The sequence below is a fragment of the Mercenaria mercenaria genome, unplaced genomic scaffold (assembly GCF_021730395.1).
Source record: "Mercenaria mercenaria strain notata unplaced genomic scaffold, MADL_Memer_1 contig_4274, whole genome shotgun sequence".
NCBI classification, from domain to species: Eukaryota; Metazoa; Mollusca; class Bivalvia; order Venerida; family Veneridae; genus Mercenaria; species Mercenaria mercenaria.
The window spans coordinates 52,004-66,614 of NW_026462491.1; the positions used below are offsets into that span (position 1 = coordinate 52,004).

A 14,611-nucleotide genomic window follows, 5' to 3' on the forward strand; every position below is an offset into this window, starting at 1 on the left:
AAATTAATGACTAGAAACATTTTGTCTTACAGCGGACAAGCGTCATATGATAATCATCTGTAGTTAGTAGTTGATCCTTGTTGCTTCAGTAGTCATTAGGTCGAAGGTCAATGTCACAGATATCTTAAGATTGAAAACAGTTTCCGATCAACTACTTCATAGGATAAGATAATGTTTGGTCGGTAGGTAACCCCTGTTGTTTTGGGGATCAGTTGATGAAACGTAAAGGTCACAGTGACATTGAAACTGAAACGGTTTCCGATCAATACTTGGAAGTTATTGAGACTATCAATAATTGGAGGAGAGTTATGTCAACTGTTAAATATTAAAAGATGACTGCCGTTGGTCTCTTAATGATCCATATTGTTTTGGATCAGTAGGTCAAATGTTAAATTAATTGTGGACTCGAGACTATAATGGTTTCTAATCAATAGCTAGAGAACGATTTGGCATACGGCTGACATACTTCGTTGATTTATTGTATTATTGTTAATATTCAGTAGATGACCGCTTTTGCTTTGAGGATGGGGAGGATTAAGGTCACTGTCAAAATGTTCCCGAGACTAAAATGGTTTATAATCTCTGGAGAGAATCAACGGGTTTCTTGTCATCAAACTTCATAGCAAGATTGTTTATGGAGAGAAAATGACTCGTATAAAAAAATGAAACTTTCAGCCCCATGTTCATCCGGCAGGCAATATTTTGATAGGGCCATAAGTGTTTTACAAACATCTCTTGTTTCCAAAACTGATATCTATATATTGATTGTAAATAGTTTTCTAAATCCTTTTATTACAGCTCGCTGTCAGCTAGATACAAAAGAGGTGTTGTCGGAGAAGTATTTCGTGAAGACAGAACAGTACTTTGAGGTGAAAAAGAAGCTGCTGGACTGCAATATTGTTGTTCTAAACGGAGCACCTGGAGAGGGAAAATCAACCATGGCGAAGATGCTGTTTACAGACACTGACATATCAAACACAGGATGCATGGAAGTAAGAACAATGGGAGATATAGAGAATATAAGTTTCGAAAATTGTAAATTTGATGCAATCTTAATTGATGACATGTTTGGTGCTGGGGTATTTGATAAGCAAGAAAGCAGAAAATGGCAAAAGATTTTGCCTAGAATTAAAAAATGGGCTAATGGTTCTCCGGAACGTAAGCGATATGTCGTTATTACTTCTAGGACATACATTCTGCAAGAAGCAATGCAGGATCTGTATCTTGATAACATTTTTGGCAAAGAGAATATTTACACTCTTCTTTCAAACGAACTGCGTACAGACGAAAAGCTTTCGATTTTAAAAAAACATTTTGCTATTGACAGAAGTAGATCTATCAATGTCCGCTCTTCAAATTCAAATAAAGAACATACTGCCCTTCTTAAGAAAATCAGTGAGTTAGAGCTTAAAAACCATGGCTCATCTTTTACGGTAGGATTTCCAGAATGTGCAAGGTTATTTGCAAATAACGCCAGCATTTACAAAACTGGTGTTGAGTTTTTTCAAAAGCCAATGGTACACGTTATGAAATGTATTTCTGAGATAACTGAGAACGATGACGTCTTAGTAGCATTTTTTGTTTTATGGGCCCAAAAAACCCAAACACTAACGTGTAGAGACCTGGAACGTTCTTTTCATGAAACCTCAGATGATATCAAAATTCCTATATCAAAGCTCCAATTTAAACCCGAGAACGGAATAAGAAATATCCGCAAAGTATTATACACTCATGCGCATGAAGATGGTTTCATTATATTTGACACAGAAAACAAGTTTCGTTTCAGTCACAATGTAGTCAGAGATGCTGTTGGTTTAATTGCATATCGCAGAAATGCAACAGCAGTTTTAGAATTATGCGATGTGGCTTTTATAGAAAATTACGTGCGAATTCAAACAGCAGTTAATGAGAATGAATCTGAACCAAGCGACCAACGGAAAGCGGAATTACAAAACGTTAATTTCCAACTTCCGTCGTTCCGGTATGATCAGCTCAGTCTTAGAATAGCAGATCTGGTTATCCCGGACAGACCTGAAATGACAGATGCGTCAAAACCTGGCCTTTGTCCAGATACAGAAATCAATGCAACGTCATTGGAGAACTATTCGATCTTCAAACATTCGATTTTTGCCAGTGAAGAGTTTTGTAAAATCTTCATTGAATCAAACAGGAAAAAAGGAAATCTCAAAACAATTCTTACAACAGAATTGAGAACAATTACGTCAGAACTGATGAAATTTAAGTTTCTTGAGCTTAATGAACACGAAACTGCGGTCAGATTACCGTCATTCTTACTTTGGCAAAATGAACAATTATCGATTTTGGTGAAGCTCAGTTTCCATGAAATGAGGCAATATCCAGCGGTTTTTCAACAGGAAACACGTATAGCATTGCTTATTGCATCAATGATCGGTTCGTGTGAAGCAGTTGAATTTCTTCTAGGGAATGGAGAAAAAGTAACTTTACAAATGATTCTTCTAGCCTATGAAGCTTTGAAGCGGCCCAGTTCGGGGGTCAGTCTCGGGAAAATAAAACAAGCAATAACATTGTTACAAAAACACTTCGGTGTTACTAAACCAAGTCCTCAGTATCAAATACATATCGCTGCACTTCATGGCAGTTTAGACATTGTTCGGGAAATTCTAAAAATACATCCCTCACAAGCACAAAATACATTCACGTTTTCAAATGGTAATGATTTAGAAAAAGCATCATTGTACCATATTGCAGCATATAAGCAAAACAAAAAGCTCATTGATTTACTATTGGCCGAAAAGGTTAAATCAAAGGCTTTTGACGCCAAAAACAGATCTCCTTTCCTGTATGCCATTTATAAAGGAAAATGGAAAGTTGTCAGTACTCTTCAGGAAATTGCAGAGAAACATGGCGACGAAATGACTCCTGATACAGAAAAAAATACGCCCCTGCATGTTGCGATAAGGAAGTTTGTCAAAGAAAAAGATGAAACTAGTAAGAAAATGTTCAGAGATATTGCGGTAAATCTGTGCATTAAATGCACAAAAAACATCAACATGATTAATTCAAAAGGCCAAACACCTTTGCACGTAGCTTGTGCGTTAAATGCAACAGATGTAGTTACAGAGCTGTTCAAAAAGAACATTCATCTAGCTGAAGAGGAACGATCACTTATGCATGATTTCGTAATGAGTGAAAATAAGACTGCCTTAGAATTATTACTGAAGAAAGGCTTCGATCACACTATTACGGATACAGAAGGCAGAACCCCCTTGATGCTTGCAGAAGCACTAGGCAAAACACAAGTTGTTGATATAATACAAAAAATCGCCCAAAATCAGAATCTGGGACCATGTCTCTCTGAGAATGAGCGAATTACTAAATCCTCTGAACAAAGTAACAAACTGTCTGAAGAAGTGTCTTTACAAAGTGTAGAAACTGGAGACGTATTACCAGATGCAGTTTTACCTACGGAAGCAGAATCTAGCGCACAAAATCAGGACAATTGAATTTCATGGGGTTGACAAACACGTTTCGTAAACATACTTTCTTGACAAACACGTTTCGTAAACATACTTTCTTGATAAAGTACCACTTTCAATGACATTATCCATTAAGTACCTTAAGGTGGGCGTCGAAAATATACATGGACTCGGTGTCTCAATCAATACTTTCAATGTTTCTGTTTAAACATGTTACGTTTAACTCGGTTGATTAGTATGCTGCGCTAACCCCTTATGAAACAGTAATGGTACTGATGACAAACCCGGACAGATGATAAAGTCGACCACCATGTAATTATTGGATTACAATCGGTTATTTATAAAATCGAACACACCATCTAATAGTTTCCACTTACAACACCAACTGGTGTAAACAACAACAAAATTGGTAAATATTCTGTATAAATAAATGACTTACATTTATTTGTATAAAAAATATTTATTACTGGGGAAGAGGGTGTTACTTTTGCGCATGTTTACTATCGACACATGAACGCCTGACATTAGGTCACTTTTCAATACTCGATCAGGAATGACTGTTGCAGGTTTTAGGGGAAAGTTTCAATATAATACTACGAAGAAAATTTTGTAAATGACAAAGTGGTCGAATTTATCATCAGTCAACGTTCATACAGTCCTTATTTTACAAACCCCTTTCAGGGCCTTACTTTATTCTAGTTTGCTTACTAAATATAAATTTGAACTATGTTTTCAGCAAATGTCAAGCTTTATTTTGATACCGACCATTGATTACAATTTGCAGAAATAAAAAGGTTACAGGTAAAAAAACCTCAAATTCTCTTCCGGTTTATCATCAGTACCAGTATCCATCCAACCGAGTCGGTTACTAAGACTGTGACTATAAACATATCTGGTGGTCCTGTGAGATATGACTGACTCCGTTATATACCGGATTCAAGCGATTTGAATGATAACTATCATCAATTTATATACATGTTTGTATTTTGTAACCACGGAATACTTAACTTCAGTCACAGTATACATAATATACACTAAATGCCCGCGGACATGCAATTATTTGGGTATTTTTTGCCGGGCACTCCAACTGATAATCACTTCCGGACATGCGCAGCAGAGCATTTAGCAATAACGTATTTTCATACTGTATTAACTTTGCATGCTTTAAATTATTCCATGGTCTGAAAAGTATTGAAAACGGAGGAAATTACCGTAATAGACACTTGTTTTCTACGATAAACAGCACCCTGTAATTTTACCCCAACGTGGATCAGTTACGAAAACCTGAACCGTGTAGGGGCAAAATGTGTAAGTATAAGTACTGATAAACTTAATTTCTCAAGAACTGATCACAAAACGTGCTAGGTTGTATGGTTTTAGTAAAATGTTTAAGTCTTGTTTCTACACTTTCAACGAGGCTAAACAAGGTCATTTTAGATAACCCCTGTTAAACATTCAAAATCAAAAGACGAAGTTTTACAGCGAATTTCCCTGTTAGATGCTAATCTTATTTCGTAAAGGTATCAGTCAGGATTTATTATATTGTTTATTAAGGAATTCACATCTATTAAAATTATACCAGATCTTACAGTGAAATATGATATTATAAAAACCAACACCAATACCCATCATTATCGATTTCCGTAATCGATTTCAGCAGACACATCACCCTAGGTGGAGTACATCTGGTAACAAGCGTGTTCCTTGGACAATTTTAAAACGTTACTCTTGCCGTAAAATAAAGGCATTAATAATTGCGAAATATTTTTGTCAGAACCAGTCAACCACTTCCCCTATAGAAAAAATGCAGTTATATTGTGTCTGCTCTTTATTTCTACTTTTCTGAGAATATACATTTCAAACACAACATAAATTACAATTGATAATCAGTTTTAGCATACATTATATAAACTGCATGAATTATAAAAGTAGTTAAAGTCACCTTTCTTTGAATACATAAATAGAGACAAAAGTTGAAAAATTCTAAGCGTACATGGTCATGATTCATTACAGAATACATATTCATGATGAAATAACCGTATTTGTCCACTAATCAATTAAACTATTGCATCTTTGCAAGTATTGTAGAGCAGTTATCAAGTGTTTACCTAGTCATGATATGTCTGTCAATGTAATCAAACTAAAACTGAATAAATTCATCGAAAGAGAAAGAAGAGAATTAAATCAGTTAGCAAGTCATGTCTGAATGATTCAGCATGGCTTTGTAATATCAATCAAAAGGATCAAAATCTGTAATTCATTTCGTTTCTGTAATTGTACGTAAAACAAATTGTTTCAAGATTTTGATATGAAATTATTTCAATTTGTTTTAATGCTTGATTTACTTCAGTTAACTAAGTTAATTATATCAATAAAGATTTTACATCTACCTAGCATAAACTGACCATCAAAATATAGTGTCTTATTCCGTAGAATTTTTCGTCATATTCACCCCTTACGGGCAAGTTAGAATATATTTAGCACACAAACATGTCATTTAAATGTACATATTATAATAATGTTTTTGATAAATCTATATACATGTATTTTTTTGCTATAATAGGAAAGAATAAAAGTTTGATATAATATTTACTTGTATAGTCATTTTTGTACAATCTAGCAAGTTTTTTTTTCTATGTATCGTATCTATATTAGTACATTCCTCTTGTATTATATATAAAGAATTATTCTGGTTGAACTTTTGTATTATATAACGAGTGCATATTTTTGTTTTATGCCTGTGTGTTTTACCTATTTTTCTATGTCAAACTGCAGTAATTTATGACAATGAATATTGTCACTTCATTTTTGAATGTGTGACTTAAGGTATGTGATCCATGCTGTCAACTGGCAAATTCCGTTCGATAACGTATTTTAGATTTTCGTATTCGATTTTTCTTGTTGAATGGAAAGCCTTGTACTCGCAGGAGTTTCATTTTCTAGGTAATTTAGCTAAAAAAGTTAAAAATACTATTTAATCTAGCCTATCAGTTTTTATTTTTATAGTGTAAGTATATACACTCATTTCCAAAAGCTTAGTTTTCTGTTATTTTTTCTCGGTTATTTTCATGAAAACTTATAATGGTACCAAAATTTAAATCAGTTCGTAAACAAATTGGTGTGCATTTTAGATTTTGAGTTATACCTGAGAGTAAGTGTATGAAAAAATGAAACAAAAACGTGAAGGATTTTTTTTTTGAAATATTTAAACTTAAAAACTGTACACTTTCTTTTGGAACTGAGTATACATATTCAATAATAATAGCAAATTGTAGAGTGATATAATCACCCAATAGATTTATTGGGCAACCTTCATTAACTCTGAATAATCATTAAAGCCTTATCTAGTCACCCAGTGCGCATTGTTTGTGTTTTAATTATTACTTTGTTTTAAATATATGGTAGTTGTGTATAACATTTCAATTGTTAGATAGTCTCTTATATTCGGTATCGAATAGCCATATACTTGTTGTAATACGTTGTTTTAATCGAATAATGTTGTTTGTCTAGATGTGTTTATATGTGCTTGTGAAAAAGGCTTAAATAAAGATATACATTAACTTATCAGTCGAAGTATTGCCACGGCAATTGCCGATTGACATTACGTTTCAATTTCGTTTACATACATGGCTGTTTCACATGAGTCACCTGTTCAAAATGTTTTGTTTATGCTTAGTAGGCATTAGAGTTCATTCATCCAGGCTATGCCAACTTTATTTAAAAATACTTCAATGATAAAAACGGTTTCTCTCTAGATGGCCATATTTATAATAAATTCATTTTTTGATGCTTACTGGAAAGCTTTAAAATTATGAAAAGATTTTCTTACTTATGCCTTTCGAAGACGCAAGATTTCCCCTTGAATAAAAACATTTTAGAAAACATGTATGTGAGTGTTTCAGAATTTATTTCAACAGTTTTTGGTTTTGAATTACTTAGTATCTTTGAGTAGCTGGCATACTGCTGCTGACTAGCATGTTTACTAGTTACAATCACTCGGTAAAATATTATTTGTACAATGATTTTTATAATGAATTTTGTAAATATATACATTTATATTTTTGATATTTTGTACGTAATGCTGTGTAGTTATATCTATTATGATGTCTGATTTAATAGGTTGTAGGAGGTTGATAAAGTTCAAGAATCCAAAAGCCATATTTTGTTCTGTAACAATTTTCTTGTGAGTTAAAATTATAATTATAACGGTACGCAAATATGTCATTCAAATGCATGCGTATTATAATGTTATTGATAAAAATGTGTAGGTTATAAAATATTTATTGACCTTTTAATCAAATAAAGTGTTGCAGTAACAGAGCCCACGAATTGACAGGAAAACAAATTCATTAGAAGATCAATACGTAAGCTATAACCTATGAATAGTTTAACAAGTAAAAAACGGTAAGTTACTATTACATCTAGCAACCACCATATCAGCACATCACTACATGGTCTAATTAATGGATTCACTCTAAAACAAGTAGTGCATAATCCGGCATAATAAAGTAATAAGTGAATCAAAATTCCAAAATTTCTGGTGGCTGATTGAATTTAAACTATGCGTATACGTTTGTTATAATATAAGGAGTATATTTAATTTTGGTATTTAATTTTTTTGCATAACCCTTTAAAAGTGATTCTTGTTGCAAAACTAATATTTGGGATGAACAGTTGATACGCCTTATATTGCTTTATATCTATTGTATGTATTTTTATATTTGATACCAGTTTTGCACAAAAGTCTATTTTTGTACCCCCCGACAACAAAGTTGTAAGTGGGGGGTAGGGGTATACTGGTTTCAGGTTGTCTGTCTGTCTGTCTGTCCGTCTGGCCGTCTGTCCGTAGACGCAATCTTGTGCGCACCATCTCTCCTTATCCCCTTGACAGAATTTAATGAAACTTCACACAAGTGATCAGTACCAACAGTAGTTGTGCATGGGGCATGTTAGGTTCTTTTAGAAAAAAAATTGGCAGAGTTATGGGACTTTGTTTTTTTGTTACTATACTATATACATAGGCACAATCTTGTGCGCACCATCTCTCCTCATCCCCTTGACACAATTTAATGAAACTTCACACAAGTGATCAGTACTAACAGTAGTTGTGCATGGGGTATGTTAGGTTCTTTTAGAAAAAAAAAATTGCAGAGTTATGGGACTTTGTTTTTTTGTTACTATACTATATACATAGACACAATCTTGTGCGCACCATCTCTCCTCATCCTCTTGACATAATTTAATGAAACTTCACACACGTGATCAGTAACAACAGTAGTTGTGCATGGGGCATGTTAGGTTCTTTTAGAAAAAAAATTTGCAGAGTTATGGGACTTTGTTTTTTTGTTACTATACTATATACATAGACACAATCTTGTGCGTACCATCTCTCCTCATCCTCTTGACACAATTTAATGAAACTTCACACAAGTGATCAATAACAACAGTAGTTGTGCATGGGGTATGTTAGGTTCTTTCAGCGACAAAAATTGCAGAGTTATGGGACTTTGTTTCTTGTTTACATACTATGTACATACAGTCTGCATATGCAATCTTGTGCGTGCCTAATCTACCAAACCATTGCACACAATTTAATGAAACTTCACACAAGTGATCAGTACCAACCCTAGTTGTGCATGGTGCATGTTACATTCTTTTAGATAAATATTCTGCATAGTTATGGGACTTTGTTTTTTGTTATTATACTGTATACATACAGTCTATATACATACAGTCCACATAATTATGCAATCTTGTGTGTGTCAAATTGCAATGTACTGTGTCAGTGCATGCGGGGGGTACATTCATCACCTTTAGTGATAGCTCTAGTTATCTCACATTGTAATATTGTATTTTTTGTGAAGCTTTGACAGTATGAGGAGATTGAAAGTTTTCATTTCATCAGTGATTGTGTAGCTGTAAAAAAGTTTAACTTGACATTAATTGTTTCAAAAGTGCCATTTGCTTTACGCTTGTTTTGCATTTATTGTAGGCAACAGTGTTTAATAAATTGACTTGTTTCAATTTAGGAAAGTTATTGATACTGTATTTTTATCTGTTAAAAAGCCTTCGGATTATCAATAGATGAGGAAATATACTTTTCAGTGATTTCCTTTGTAAGGTTTTAAGTCCATCACTGACAGTATTAAGAGTACGAAAATATCACATATGTATGACCTATTATTGTGTCGGCGTGACGTTAACCCTAACAAAAACAAAAATATATATACTCATTGTATTATGTTACCCATATGATAAAACAGTTATTGATTCTTGAGCCACTGGATATGATGTTATACTCACCGAAGAGGGCAATATTGACCGATATGATTCACTGGAAGAGGGTAAATATTAACCTCGACTATTGCCTAATAGTGCCCTCATCCGGTGAATATCACATCTTATTACATACTCGTTTTTATTCCTCGTTAAGTTGCATTGGTACCGGAAACGTCAATATTTTTCCATACACTGACGCCTGAATTTCATATCGGGTGCTTGACGTAATTCAGCGTGTGTTGTTGCACTACTTTTTCTTCTTAGTTCAGTATTGTCAATCTTTTTCAGGCTAATGAACAAATCTATGTTATTTACATTATATTTACATGTGTAGATGCGTCTGTAATAAAAAGGTTATTATCTTTGCATCGGGAAATATGCACCCGTTCTTCAGTGGAAGAATATTGCGCTTCTATAGTTGCGCAATATTTCCGCTGAAGAACTCGTGCATATTTCCCGATACAAAGCTAATAACCTATAAATATCAAATGCAACCCATTTAAGTAAAAGAATCACCGTCTAATAGAACATTCCTAGATTTTTTTATCCCTTGATAATCTTATCAATTCGTAAAAAAGGTTTTATCTCAAATTCGTTCAGCAAATAACTAGAATAATGTTAAGGTTAAAAAGTGAGAAAAACATCTAAAAGAGTATGATACCGATGGTGTTTGAACTCATGCCCTGAAAAAAAAGAAAAATATATTCAGTCATCTTGGCTACGGAGTCATTTGAATAGAATTGTAAGATATATGTGCCTCATGTTCTATGCATTCTTCCAATGCTATAATGATTTCTTTCATGATGACAATGTATATATTTACGAAGAATGACAGTTACATATTTTTATTTTGCAATGCCAATTACTGCTTTGCATGTTTTCTCCCGTGTTCATGCATTTATTTATTTATTTTTATTTTGTATTTCTAAGGACAACATTGTACTAAATTGTAAGGAAAAAAAATCATCAACTTGACTTCATGTACTCATCTGTATTTTGTGTAAATGTCAATTCTTTAAAACTATTCATGAAATTTACGGTGGCTGCCATGTTAATTGTTTATTGCAGCAAGTTGAAATACATTCAATTTCATATTCAACTGCAGCATGCTTTTATCAGTTTGTTTAATGTGTATTGATATGGTATTAGAAACATATTTTTATAAGATCTTTAATAATGATGTATTGTCCCTTATTATACATTTTTTTTGTGAAAGAAGTCCGCACTATATTTTACGTCAGCGTAGTCTAAAATGTTCTTTACCATTTGATATTACATGCAAAATATGTTGTCATTGCATGTTACTGTTCATATTTTTTGTTGTATGCCATGCTATTTGTAATTTTACCATGTTAACGTATTTAAGGAAGAGATATCTTACCAAATTCTGATTGGCTTAAGAAATTCCGAAGTGATGTCTAATTAGTTTAGGCATTTCTTCTAAAATAGCGATAAGCCTCACTTTAATCGGGGCAGTTGCGAAGGCGCCATTAATTATATTTGTCAACAATAACTATCACGCAATCTTCAATCATTCTTACTAATAGTAAGTAACTTATGAACCTTTCCCTAAATTTCGGATTACAAACTTTAGGATCAATGAATTAGCATTATTTGAATACAACTACATGTGAAATGTATATATATAAAATCATTTTAGTACGAATTTAAAGAAATCAATCCTAAAATACGGATGTTATGATATTTAAGAATACTGGACATTTACCATTTTCCAAGGCAACTGTCCCAATTTGAGAGATGGTGCACTTCAAGTTTTCTGATTAATAAGGATTTAGGAGTGTTATTTTGTATGTTATTGTCAGTTATAATGCATTATTGCATGTAAAAGATAGAATTATTACTAATATTGCTGTCGTTTTCTATTCCTTGCTACTCCTTGTTTATTCAAGCAGCCCTATCCAATGGTCTCGTAATTATAGCGTATTTTATTAAAATATCCTGGTCCCCTGACTACGCATTAAGGGATTTTAATATCACTTGGCACAAATGTTCTCCATGATGAGACGACGTGTCATGCACAAAACCCAGCCCACTGGCTCAAAGGTCAAGGTTACAATTGGGGGTCAAATGTAAATAGGGCTTTTTTCCTGTCCGTTCCATAGCTCTGTAATCCACGAAGGGATTTTGATACTACGAGGTACAAATGGACCCATGATGAGACATCGTGCCATGCGCAAAACCCGGACCCCTAGCTCAATGGTCCATGTCCTAATTGGAGGTCAAAGATGAATAGTTTTTTTTCTTGTCCTGTCCATAACTCTGTCATCCAACAAGGGATTACAATATTCTTGGCATAAATATTCTCCATGATGCGACTCCCACAACACTAGCTTAAAGGTCAAGGTCACACTTGAAGGAATTTTCCTGTCCGGTCTATAACTTTGTCATGCAAAACATGATTTCAATTTCAGTTCGCAGAAGTATTCTCCTGGGTGAGACCATGTGTTATGCGCAAAATCCTGGCCCTTAGCTACAAGGTCACACTCGGAAGTCAAAGGCCAAAACGGCCTTTTTTGTGTCCAGTCTGTAACTCAACAATTCCTAAAGGGATTTTAATATTACTTGGCATAAATGTTTACCACCATAAAACGGAGTGTCAGGCGTAAGAACCAGGTCCCTGGGTGTAAGGTCAAGGTCGCGCTTAGAGGCCAAACATCAGATACAAGAATAACTTTTTCTGGAGCACTTCGTCTTCATGCATGAAGGGATTTTGATGTTACTTTACACAAATGTTTACCACCATGAGACGGATTGTCATGCACAAAAACCAGGAAGTTAGTCTAAGGTCAAGGTCACACCTACAGGTCAAAGGTCAAATGCTTTTCTTTTTCATGCGTTAAGGGATTTTGATGTAACTTGGCACAATTGTTCTCCACAATGAGACACCATTGTTTTAGAATTATGTCCATTTTGTTGTTACTATAAATAGATTATATTGTATTTAGTTATTACTGGCAGAAGGGAAAAATCGAGACCACTTTTCTGTGGTGCAATATGCAGGTTACATCCAATTTTGGGTGTATTTTGACCTATCTCTTCCTGGTAAAGAGTTTCTCAAGGACTTATATAATATAGATTTTTTAAAACTTAGGAATAATTTCTTTTTGTTGTTACTATAAATAACTTATATTGGAGATGGTACATGTACCAATTCAAACTGTAACTGATATAAGTTTCTGTTGAAAACTCAATATTGTAGTACCTCAATAATATAATTGTTTAACTTTCATACTTCATTTCTCACGCTGAAAGGCAATATTTAATCCGAAAAATTTGGTCATACTTGGAAAAGTGAAGTCAGTGAAACAAAAAGTTAAGCATTATCTTCCATTTTCAAATGAGCTAACATTAAGATTACTTGTTTATATAGTACTGCTGATGATTTACTTTTATGGTATGGTCATAGGAAAGAAAACATTATTCGTAAGGAAAAATATAAATAGACTATATGAATTTTATGACATCGAATTCCTTAACATTTTACAAATTTCGTTCGTGAAGGATAGTCAAGGCCAATATACGAGATATAAGAATGTATATTCTAACTGATGGTCACACCAAAACCATACAAAAACTTTACAGAAAGACGTTATTGCACTTTTCATACCCCGCTCCTTGTGTTTTCAAATGTACCTAATTTGCATATTGATCGTGGCGTGCGGAATCGCAGTTACCTTACGGAGTCTGCCGTTACAGAAACTTCTGTTAATATAATGCAGACGTTCTTTAGTATAAATAGAATTGTTGTGTTAGTTAAAAGGAAATGACAATCTCCTCTCTTTAGCTAATCCGCCAAAAACAACGAAGCCGATGTCGCTGTCAAAAGTTCCCGTATTTATTGTACGGTGCTATATTTAAATATTGCTAGTGTGCGATAAGCGATATGCACTTCAGTTTTGCACTTGGTTTGTTGTTGTCGTTGAATACATAGCCTTAGGTACCATCTCTGCTTATATGTTAACTATTTTATAATCAGCAAAAAAGTTCCATATGAAAACAACTGTAGGTTTTTGTATATGCAAATTTTAGTCCAAGTGTTTTGTTATAACATACTGCATATATAGTACAATATTGTTTATAAATCATTGACAGATATAAGTTCATTATGTTATACTGCAGTAGAGAAAATTAGGTGCCTTTCAGTAGAGGACATTGTATGGCATGGCAATACTTCATTCACTTGTGTTATGTAATTTTATCATACTTATATTTAGTAATATTTTTCATGAACTTTTATATTCTCTTTAAAATTTAAAGAGAATAATTTTTCTATGTTTTTATTGAAAAAAATGATGCATGATTGTAAAATACAGATTAAAGCAAGTCACTTTTTCTTTATTTTAGTTTTGATACATACTTAATTTCTGTGTATATAGATAAAACTTAACCAGGTGGACATCTTATTCAGTGAATAAAGTTTTGGTGCAAGGCCTTCCTTATGTCTGTATAAAAGCAAAATTAGTAGTTGGATTATCAAGCATAGTAACAAAGAGTGAGTAATTACAAAATTACAATCAAGGCAGGTAAAAGTATTAAACCTGCACAACAAGGCTAATGTGTCTCTAGTTTATGCTCTTAACCTGCTGTGTCCGTCTATTCCAGTCTTGTTTGCAGAGAGTTGCCAGCTTATGATTTTTAGTTTGTCTGATATTAGCTCTCCTGAGCAGAAGGTGCTCAAGGTGAGCTATTGTGATCACCCTGTGTCTGTCATTGTGCTTCATCAACAATTTGAATATTAACACTCGAAGTCAAGTTTGAAATTGGGTTACCTGTGGTCAAAAACTAGTTTACTAGGTCAAATCAAAGAAACACCTTGTCAACACTCTAGAGGTCACATTTTCTGTTTGATCTCT

The 14,611-nt window shown here is 33.6% G+C and overlaps 1 protein-coding gene across 2 annotated transcripts in view; it reads left to right on the forward strand.

Moving 5' to 3' along the window:
* LOC123538522 (uncharacterized) overlaps positions 1-14,187 on the forward strand; it is a 37,405-nt gene extending 23,218 nt beyond the window's left edge. Inside the window, exons 5-6 of one of the 2 annotated variants that reach the window (XR_008369428.1) lie at positions 799-8,411; positions 8,584-14,187. Coding sequence is in view for 1 of the 2 variants with exons in the window: in XM_053534932.1 (XP_053390907.1) it covers positions 799-3,485 (2,687 nt within the window). In the remaining variant the exon portion in view is untranslated. Of the gene's footprint in view, positions 1-798 lie in introns of both variants that reach the window. The other variant, XM_053534932.1, reaches the window with a different exon arrangement.
* Positions 14,188-14,611: the final 424 nt, after the last annotated feature.